General features: G+C 55.5%; 1 protein-coding gene across 1 annotated transcript; it reads left to right on the top strand.

Annotated features, from left to right (window-relative positions):
- Positions 1–3544: 3544 nt before the first annotated feature.
- Positions 3545–8158, top strand: LOC101607610 (serine protease 22). The gene is made up of 6 exons (XM_004651996.2): positions 3545–3714; positions 4420–4446; positions 4884–5055; positions 5248–5525; positions 6923–7080; positions 7721–8158. Exons 1-6 carry the CDS (start codon positions 3639–3641, stop codon positions 7925–7927), a joined length of 918 nt encoding a protein of 305 aa, XP_004652053.2. The 5' UTR covers positions 3545–3638; the 3' UTR covers positions 7928–8158.
- Positions 8159–10278: the final 2120 nt, after the last annotated feature.

Raw genomic sequence — 10278 nt, 5'->3', positions numbered from 1 at the left:
TTGTGCGAGAGTAGTCAGAGAGAGAGAGAAAGATTATATGGGTGGGCCAGGGCCTCTTGCCATTGCAAACAAACATCAGCCACATGTGGCTTGACATGGGCACTGGGGAATTGAATCCAGGCCATCAGGCTTTGCAAGCAAGTGACCTTAATCACTGAATGAGCTCTCTGGCCCTATTTATCTTTGTGACAGGATCTCGCTCTGTAGCCCAGGCTGGCCTGGAACTCACTATGTAGCCTAGGCCGACCTCAAACGTACAGAGCCTCCTAAGTACTTAATTATGAACATGAGCCACTACACCTGGCCGGCTTCGTTATTTTTAAATTGTTTCACCCAATGTCAGTGCAAAGGCAGGTGTTTTCTTCAGTTTGTCTACTGGTTGGTCTTTAGCCCTGCACACAGTGGGCGCTCAGTAACTTCACGACTGACTTAGTGGGCAGTGACTTATCTCCTCCGACGACTCTAGAGAACCATTCCAGGTCTTAGCGCAAGCTCTGGCAGGAGGAGGAGGCTCCCTGTAGCCTTTGGTTGGATAAAGAATGGATAACCTTGTTCAAAATATGCCCCTGACTCCCAAGCCCACATCTAAAACCGCCACCGCCGCTGCCGCCGGTGAGTCACATCTTTGGCTTCCGCAATGCCAGCTCCAGCTGCTTTTCGCATGTTAATGGTGCGGTAGCCCTGTCAGAAATCAACACCTCAGTGTGAATGGCCCTGGCCCAGGTTGGTGGGTGGCAGGGCTGGGCAGCTCATCCATCTCTTGCATGGCACAGCAATGCCAGTAGGGATGCTGGGTGTGAGTCTGGTACATGGCAGGCGCTCAGTAAATATTTTGCTGAACAGATGTTGAATCATGCCAGGGTATCCACCTCCATCCCTTAGGAGCTCGGTTCTCCACACCCCCGGGAACTAGGAACCAGGACCCTTGCAGTTCATCCCCAGGACTTAGGCCAGGAAGTCTCTGTCCAGCCTCTTGGGACTTTCTTTGACTTCTTTTGAGTCTGCTTTGAACCTCTTCTTGCCCACCCGTCTCATAGATGGCAGGATGTCAAGGGTGTGTGCCTGCCTCATGGGTAAGAGAGACAATGAGCCAGGCATTGGAAAAGGCAGAAAAGGCTGAACCTGGGAGGAAACGAGGAGGCAGAGGAGATGGAGAGGCAGAAGGCTGTAGCTGTGGTTCCTAAATACCTCTAGGGTCAACCATGTCTCCCACAGTCATTTATCCACTCAACAAACGTCCATTGACACCCAGAGGGCAGCAGGCCCTTGACCTGGTCTGAGATTCCCCGGGGGGCGTGGGGGGGAGACACCCCTCCCTACAGTCCTTCCCCTCAGGAAGTCACAGCACACTGCAGGGTCCGTGCCACTGCTCACCCCCAAGACACCTCCCTGTCATGACTCATCACCCGCCTCCTACTCAGGGGACAGGGGACCCGCACCTCACTCACCACGGGATGTCCTGCACAGGCCTTCCCGACACGGGGCCCATGACGTGTTTGTGGAGTGAGCTGGAGAGGCCAAAGCTCCCAGAGTCACTAGGGAGTGGGGTAGATGAGTGTGGGAGCAGCCGTAAATGCAGGGGGGCTACAGGGGTGTGCAAGCAAGGGGGGTGGATGGTCCCCCACATTTCTGCTCTGTGGCCTTGATGGGCAGAAAAACTGGCCTCAGCTTGGCTGTTCCTGTTGTAACACCCACAGCTCCAGAATAGAGAGCGATGTGCCCTTAGGGCTTTTGAGGCCACAAAGTCTTGCACGTTTTGAGTGGGGTGGGGCAGGGGCTTTGACCTCTGTTTACCAGCAGGTTAGCCCTGCCTGATCACCTCTTGCCCTCCTGCCCAATACAGTGGCCAGTAACACACACCAAAGTGATGTCATGGGGTGCTAGAGAGATGGCTTAGTGGTTAAGGCACTTGTCTGTGAAGCCTAAGGACCCAGGTTTGATTCCCCGGTACCCATGTAGGCCAGATGCACAAGGTGGCCCAGGCATCTGGAGTTCGTTTGCAGTGGCTGGAGTCCCTGAGGTGCCCATTCTCTCTTTATTTGACTCTTCTCCCTCTCTCTCTCTGAGATGAGGTCAGGAGGTGGGGATGGCTCAACGATTAAAGGGGCTTGATTGCAAAGCCTATAAGCTCAGGTTCAAGTCCCAAGCACCCATGAAAAGCCAAGATGCAAAGTGGCATGTGTCCCTGTGATCTCAACATTATATGTGCATGCTGAGGCAGTCATGTGTCCATACATACATGCACACCTAATAAGTAGATAAACAAACAAATAAATCAAAAGTGAAGTTGGGCTCACGGGCTGCCTCCCCTCCCCCAGTGATACTGCCATCCCTGGGCCAGGCTTGTTCTCAGACATCAAGGTCAGCAGTCTTCTCTGAGTGGCCTTTGTGACCCTCAGTGAGGCACCTCCCCACAACCCTTGCCCTGTTCAGCACAAGTGACCATCTTTGCCTGTGGCTCTGAGCTCCCATCATCCCAGCAATGGGTCTCCAAAACTGGGAGTCACATTCAGGCTCTGCCACTCACCTATCAGCTCAGGGTACTAGGAGAGGGTACATGACTCACCTGAGCTGTCTCAGTTTTCTCATCTGCAGAATGGGGTGATGAGGCAGTTTGAGGGCAGCGTGAGGCCAGACGTAGAGCACTGGCCACGTCCAAGCTGCTGTGTCATTGTCTTCCCTCTGTAGCGAGGACCAAGCTGGAAACGAACAGCTGGACAGAGGCATGTGTCTATCTCGGGGGACGAGGCTGGATCTTGCTTGGGGTAGGGGTGTCCGGTGCCAAACACTGAGTCAGGGATGACCCACATCGCCCCAAGAGTGGCAGCTCCTTGAGTTCAAACTTCACGGCCGTTTACAGGGGTCCCAGGGTACAGGTGTAGCCGCAGACCTTCCGGGGTGGCCATCACAGACGGGCACTGACCCTTGCTGGGGTTCCCCCCCCCCCGCCCAGGTAGCTGCTGGCTCCTTCCCCTGGCAGGAGTCCAGGTGAGAAGTGAGTTGTCGGGAGCCCCACTTGGGGGTTGAGTCACGGCTTTTCGGGAAGTGGGTTAACGGGATTCCAGGGCCCCAGTCTCTGGGCTGAGTCACAGCAGCCGGGGCCCTGGAGGCGGGAGCCGTTACCAAGCAAGGTTGCCCCTGCTGTCAACCAACCAAAGGCCCCGGGGCCCCAACACCCTGTACCCCAGCCGTGGCCTCTCTACAACTAGCCCTCTCCCCACTCTAGAACCCCTTCAGTGCTGTGGGAGCCTTTCTCTGCACCCCACAGACGCTTAATGACAAAGCCATGGCCACAGACTTCCAGTGAGTCACTTCATGGGCCCCTCCAGAGGCTGCACCCTGGGCACACACTAGAGTCCGGCCCAAGCCCCCCTCCAGGCCCATGCAAGCCCCCCGCCCCAGAACCAGCTGCTTCCTCCCCACAGCCCCACCTCCTCCTCGACCCACAGCTTGGGTGGCCCAGAATCAGCCACCTGGGGGACTGGTCCTACAGCATTCCACCTCCCAGAATAAAACCTGGGGCGACCTGCAGGGAACCCTACACCCTACCAGCCACCTGTTCTGCCTGGCCCGGCCAGCACAGCCCTCAGGTCCCTTGAGGCAGCCACCTGCCTGGGTCTCCACCCTCCCACCCTGCCATGGGGGTTCCCGGACCTCCTCCAGCCCTGCATGGGGGCCGGCTCAGGGTCCTTACTTGTCTGCTGCTTCTGACAGGTGAGTCCTCCTGGAGACCTGCTGCTCCTCCCCCTCTTCCTCTTTCACCCCAGGTCACCTCTTCCCTCCTTCCTTCCCAGCGCCTCAGCTCAGCGCCTCCTCTGGAGTCTGGGCTCCTTCGCCCGTGGTCTCCTTTCTTCTGTGGTCCCATCTCTGTCACTCTCCGTGTTTCTTCCCTTCTTTAGCATGTTGCTTAACCCTGTGTACTTTGGGTTCCCCAACAGCTGTGAGGACTGAATGGGGGTGAGTGTTCTGGTGGCAATGGGTGCTTGGTGGCCTCTATCTCATCCTGGCAGATTTTTTCACCTCCACCATCATCTCCTCCCTCTTTTCTTTTTCCTTGATCTCTTGGTTCCTTCTCCGTGGCAGGGATCTTGGGTCAAAGCCTTGTGTTCTGGGGCAGGATTAGCCATCCAAGGCCTCCCAGAGAGCTGAGGGAAGAACTCTGGTGGCTTTGGTGTGTGAGTTCCGAGCCTCAGTCTCTGCTCTCGGGGTGATGGAGCACAGTCTGGGTGGGAAGCAACCAGGGGGCAAGGGCCCAGGGAGCTGCCTGCCACAAGCATGCCCCAGGAAGTGCCTGCCTTGGGTGGCCGCGAGGGCCAGGCCAGAGCCACCCTGTTTGAGAGGATGGGGGGATGCCTTTCCTAGACACGGGGCCGAGGACTTCTCCCTACTGACCCGACACCCTCTTCCTCTTGTCCTCAGCCACTCTGAATGCTGCCAACATCCCTGGTGAGTCTGAGTGGGTTCTTTGAGTGAGGAGGGAAGCCTGAGGTGCAGGCAGTGCCAGTGTATCCCTCAGTGTGGGGTCAGTTAGAAGGTGGGAGGCTGCGGACAGAGAGGCTGGAGCTGGAGAGGAAGGGATATAGGTAGAGAAGATGGTGGAACCTGGAGTAAAAACAGCTGCAGGGGAAGAGGGGCCAGAGGTGGACAGAACCAAGGCGGTCAAGATTAAGGGAAGTTGGAGGGAAGGCTAGCCAAAAAGGGCTAGAGAGCGGGCGGCAAAGGGCTAGCCAACATATAGCCAAAGGGCACGGGGGCAGGGCGGGTTGCAGCAGAATCTGGGTTGGGGCATTGCCTTGATGGTTTGGGGCAAGAGGTAGGAAGTCAGAAGACAGTTGTATGTGCTGAGATGACAGAAAAAAAAAAACTCAACCTTCCTCTGCCAGTGTCCCCAGACTGTGGGAGGCCTCAGCAGCTGAACCGCGTCGTGGGCGGTGAGGACAGCTTGGACGGCCAGTGGCCCTGGGTTGTGAGCATCCGCAAGAATGGCACCCACCACTGCGCAGGCTCCCTGCTCACCAGCCGCTGGGTGGTCACTGCTGCGCACTGCTTTAAGGGGTACGTGAGGCCGTGCCGGTCCTTCGCTTCCCAGGACCCAGGCTTCCTGGCACAGGCCCGGGGCCACCCTGGCCTGTGCTGCACTGGTGCCCAGTAGAGATCCTTATGCTGTGCTAAGAATCTCAAAACCCTTGCTGATGCCCAAGGCATCCTGTCCCTGACGTCTCTCTACTTCTTCCCCTTTCCTTCCAGCTATGTGAACCAGCCGTCCCTGTTCTCTGTGCTACTGGGGGCCTGGCAGCTGGGGAACCCAGGCTCGCGGTCCCGGCAGGTGGGTATTGCCTGGGCACTGCCCCACCCCAGGTACTCCTGGATGGAGGGAGCTCGTGCAGACATTGCCCTGGTGCGCCTGGAGCATCCCATCCAGTACTCTGAGAGAATCCTGCCCATCTGCCTGCCTGACTCCTCTGTTCGTCTCCCTCCAAACACCAACTGCTGGATTGCAGGCTGGGGGAGCATCCACGATGGAGGTGTGACTCCCTTTCAACCCCACAGGAGATTCAGGGATGGCTGGGGACAGAGGGTGGCAGTCATTCAGACAGAGACCAGGAGAGGGTAGAGACCAAAAGAAAAAAAAAAAAAAGGTGAGGTGAGGACTAGAAAGTCATAGAAAACCAAGTGGCCAGTTTTAGGTCATTTCTACTTGAAAAGGAATCTTTGGCTGTTTTGTTTTTTTTTCTTTCTTTCTTTCTAGGTAGGGTCTCTCTCTAGAATTCTCTAGAATTCACTCTAGTCTCAGGGTGGCCTTGAACTCACAGCAGCCCTCCTACCTCTGTCTCCCAAGTGCTGGCATTAAAGGCATGTGCCACCACGCCCAGCTATCTTTGGCTGTTTTTTTAAAAAAAATTTTTTTGTTTATTTATTTATATGAGAGAGATCGAGAGTGAAAGAGGTGGGGGGGAGAGAGAATGGGCGTGCCAGGGCTTCCAGCCACTGCAAACGAACTCCAGATGCGTGCGCCCCCTTGTGCATCTGGGTAACGTGGGTCCTGCAGAATCCAGCCTCGAACCGGGGTCCTTAGGCTTCACAGGCAAGCGCTTAACCACTAAGCCATCTCTCCATCCCTCTTTGGCTGTTTTTAAGGCAAGAATATCTAGGTCAGCAAAGCTAGTCACTGACACAGAAGAGGCCCGAAATAAGAGGTGGGGTAAGGGGCTGGACATGACGTAAAAAGAAAATAATCAAAGATTTCCAAGTGGGAGCTACCACCTCCTAGTGGCAGCACGTCCTAATTGCAGGTGGAATTCCTAGGCAGAAATGCAGTCTCCACAGTAAAAACACAAATCTTCAAACCAAATCTGGAGTTAAAACATAGTATCTACAAACACAAACCGGGGGAAATAAAGTGCAGAGGAGAACTAAGACACAGGCAGATGGTAGGTAGACAGACAGACAAAAACAAACAACAAAACACGACTCAGATGCCGTGAGACACAATGGAGACCCAGAAGACAGTATGAAGTAGAGACCAAGTACATAAAAAATGGAAGAAAAATAGAATCTCAGCTAGAGTCCAGACAAATTGCTCAGGACTAACCGTAGGGAGGGTGTGGGGCTCCCACGGGCCCTGATAGTATTCAGCATAAAGGGGATATTTATTAAGCACATACTCTGCGATAGCTATGCTGGACGAGTCCAGCCTGACCCTGGAAACACACCATCTGTTTGGCACTCCAGGCACCGGGGAGCTTCTTGAGGACACGGGCTCTGGGGCTGCACATCCTCGTTGGGGGGATTCACTGGGTGCAGAGGTGGGGAGGCGTCTTGGGAGAGTCCAGGAGAACGGAGAAATGCTGCTAGTAGGGATGGAAAGAACTAGAAAGGGACTCCCCCCCCCCCAGATTGACTCTTGTCTTTCTGTTGCCAGTGCCGCTGGCTCTCCCGCAGACGTTGCAGAAGTTGAAGGTGCCCATCATTGATTCGGAAGTCTGTAGCCGCCTGTACTGGCGGGGAGCCGGGCAGGAAGCCATCACCGAGGACATGCTGTGTGCAGGCTATCTGGAAGGGGAGCGGGACGCCTGTCTGGTGAGCACCCAGGAAACCCCCATCATCCCGCCACGTGTGAGCATGTTGGGGCTCTGGGGGGATGCAGGAAGGGATGTCCCTCGGGATGTTTCACTGTTGCATGAGAATGGTGGACCGGGCAGCGCCAAGGTGGCCAGGACAGGGCCTGGCTGCAGTGCGCCTGAGCTGCTAATGCCAGCAGGTCTCTCACAAAACAGAAATAATGTCATCCCAGACTCTTCGGGACGAGGGGAGGGTGTTTTGCAGGAAGCGCTTCTGTCCGGAAGGCGTGTCCTCCCCGTGCCTGCGCGCTCCACCCAGGTTGGTGCGGGTTCCGCTTCTCCAAGGAGACCAGAGCCCGCCCTCTCTGTTTGTTCTTTTAAATAATTAATTTATTTATCAGAGAGAGAGGAGGCATGTAGAGATAGAGAGAGAGGGAGAGAGAGAGAGACTGGGCATGCCAGGGCCTTCAGCCACTGCAAACGAACTCCAGACGCCTGCGCCACCTTGAGCATCTGGCTTACGTGGGCCCTAGGGAATCGAACCGATGTCGTTAGGCTTCGCAAGCAAAAGTGCCTTAACGGCTAAGCCATTTCTCCAGCCCGCCCCTCTCCATGAGGCTCTGCCTTTGTACGTATCTGACGGTCCCTTTTCTCTGCAGGGAGACTCTGGAGGTCCCCTGATGTGCCAGGTGGACGGTGCCTGGCTGCTGGTTGGCATCATCAGCTGGGGTGAGGGCTGCGCAGAGCGCAATCGGCCTGGCGTCTACACCAGCCTCCTGGCCCACCGCTCCTGGGTGCAGAGGGTGGTGCAGGGGGTGCAGCTGCGCGGGCACTCGGGAGGCAGCGGAGCCTCCAAGCGCTCCTAGGTGGCGATCCAGAGACGTGCGCCCACCAGCTGCTGCCTCCGCTGTAAATACGCCTTCTGCCTGGGGAGAGGGGGTGCTGGGGGAGAGCAGTCTGGCTCGGGATGGAGGCTTGGCCCTGCCCTCAGCCCAAGTCTGCTCAGCGTATATACACGTGTTCGTGATTTGTACAGTTATTTGTAACCCTGCCCGCGTATTTATTCCTCCGATTTCAATAAATTATTTATTCTCTGATTCCTCTCTTTACCCGGTGTTTGGAGACACTACAGCGAGAATCCAGATGGGATGAGACAGAGGCAGGCTGGTGTGAGCTTGCACGAAGGCCTGGCAGCCAGCGCCTGAGGCTGCTTGCTGGAGAGGAGGCCAGGGGGGTGTGGCCTGAAGACTGGGCACTGCTACATTGGGGTCCCCACCTGCCTGGGGGATTTCCGAAGTAGAGCTGGCTAAGAGAGAGAATGGAGGTTCAAGTCCCCCCAGGCCGCGGCTCCTCCCCTCGTGGCGGGACTCAGCGGGGGTTGGGCTTGGAGTGGGGTTCCCAGGTAAGCCGCCTTCACACCTTGTCTCCTGATTCGGGCAGACAGCTCCTTCCTTGCCAGTTGCTGAGTCATGCTGTGACTCACGGCTGAGTCTATAAAGTCCTCCCCAGCAAGGAAGAGCAAAACAAGGAGGCAACAGGCCTGAGTCACCTCGCCTGTCCCTGTGGAGGAGCGGCGTGACGGGGTGGTCCAGGCTGAGGGGTGGCCTGTGGCTTCCTACCTGCTCAGAGTCTCTGGTTAAAGCCGGGGGCTCCTCATTTGGGGGTTCTGACATGAGCTCCTTCACATTTTCCCCTGCTGTCTTGGGGCCAGGCTACACAGCTTGGGGGGCTGCCCAGTGGCTGGAGGTAGTTGATCTGTTTTCCATGAGCAACCTGGACCCCTCCTGGCAGGAAGGTCTCTCCCAGGATTTAAATCTAGCCCTAACATTGCGGTTGGTCAAGTTCAGCACCCCAGAACTGGGCGTCATGGCTAGCCTCTTCCTGAGGCAGCCCCTAGGCCACACCAATCGGATGTCCCTCAGCTGACTTGAGCTGTAAGGTGGGGCCCGTGACCACAGAGTCGTAAGTATGACTGTGGGGAGAGGACAGAGCCTCTGAGCTGCCTGACCACTTGGGAACCTCCGCTGCTGGTGAGTTTCCCAAGGTTAGGCCCAAAGACATCCCTGTTTCTTACTTTCTGGGGTACAGTCACCCTAACTGCCTAAAAGAACTACCTGACCCCCCCCTTACATTCTTCACTTAGAAAGTCACCAAATCCTACAGGCTACAAAGAGACGACCTTTCTCTGCGACTAGGGAGGACACCTCTAAGAGAAGGCCATACAGGTTTGTGTGTGCTGTATCCTTTGCTGGGAGTACAGTTCAAAGACATTTGTTCTTGGCCTGGAGAGATGGCTTAGTGGCTTACTCATAATGCCTGACTGCCCCGGTCGATTTCCCAGTGCCCGTGTAGAACCACACATAAGGTGGCACCTGCCTCTGGAGTCCACGTGCAGCAGCAGGAAGCCCTGGTGTGCCCATTCTCATTCTCTCTTCTCTCCCCCCTCATCTGAAATAAATCAATAAAATATTTTAGAAAATAACATTTGGGGCTGGAGAGATGGCTTAGTGGTTAAGGCGCTTGCCTGTGAAGCCTAAGGACCCATGTTCGAATCCCCAGATCCCACGTAAGTCAGCTGCACTAGGTGACACTTACGAAAGGTCACACATGTGCACAAGGTGGCACACACATCTGGAGTTCAATTGCAGTGCACCAATTCTTCCCCCCCCCTCTCATAAGGAAAACATTTGGAAAAAAAAATAACATGGGCGGGGCATGGTGGGGCACACCTTTAATCCCAGCACTGGGGAGGTAGAGGTAGGAGGATTGCCGTGAGTTCAAGGCCAACCTGAGACTACAAAGTGAATTCCAGGTCAGCCTGGGCTAGATTGAGACCCTACCTCAAAAAATAAAAAATAAAAATAATAACAACAACATGGTCTGCAGAGATGGCTTAGTGGTTAAGGTGCTTGCCTGTGAAGCTTAAGAACGCTTGTTCAAATCTCCAGGTCCCACATAACCAGATGCAGAGAGTGACGCAAGTGTGCAATGTCGCACATGCGCACAAGGGCACGCGTCTGGAGTTCATTCACAGTAGCTGAAAGGCCCTGGTGCTCCCATTCTCTCTCTCTGTCTCTCTCTCTCTCTCAAGAAACAAAAAAACAGATAAAATAAGTGACATTTGGCTTTATTGTCTTGCTCACTCCCCACTGGGGTGGGGCCTGAGGCTCACACGTGCTGCACAAGGTCCCGGAGGATCTGTAGCCAGCTGGGTCCG

The sequence above is a fragment of the Jaculus jaculus genome, chromosome 11 (genome assembly GCF_020740685.1).
Source record: "Jaculus jaculus isolate mJacJac1 chromosome 11, mJacJac1.mat.Y.cur, whole genome shotgun sequence".
In the NCBI taxonomy this organism is placed as follows: domain Eukaryota; kingdom Metazoa; phylum Chordata; class Mammalia; order Rodentia; family Dipodidae; genus Jaculus; species Jaculus jaculus.
The sequence above is the reverse complement of the archived record's forward strand: the minus strand, read 5'-3'. Positions and strand labels throughout refer to the sequence as shown.

Coding starts and splice junctions, on each gene's coding strand:
- LOC101607610 (XM_004651996.2), top strand. CDS start 3,639: ATGGGGGTTCCCGGACCTCCTCCAGCCCTGCATGGGGGCCGGCTCAGG. Junction 3,715..4,419: donor TTGTCTGCTGCTTCTGACAG/GTGAGTCCTCCT, acceptor TCTTGTCCTCAG/CCACTCTGAATGCTGCCAAC. Junction 5,526..6,922: donor GGGGAGCATCCACGATGGAG/GTGTGACTCCCT, acceptor TTCTGTTGCCAG/TGCCGCTGGCTCTCCCGCAG.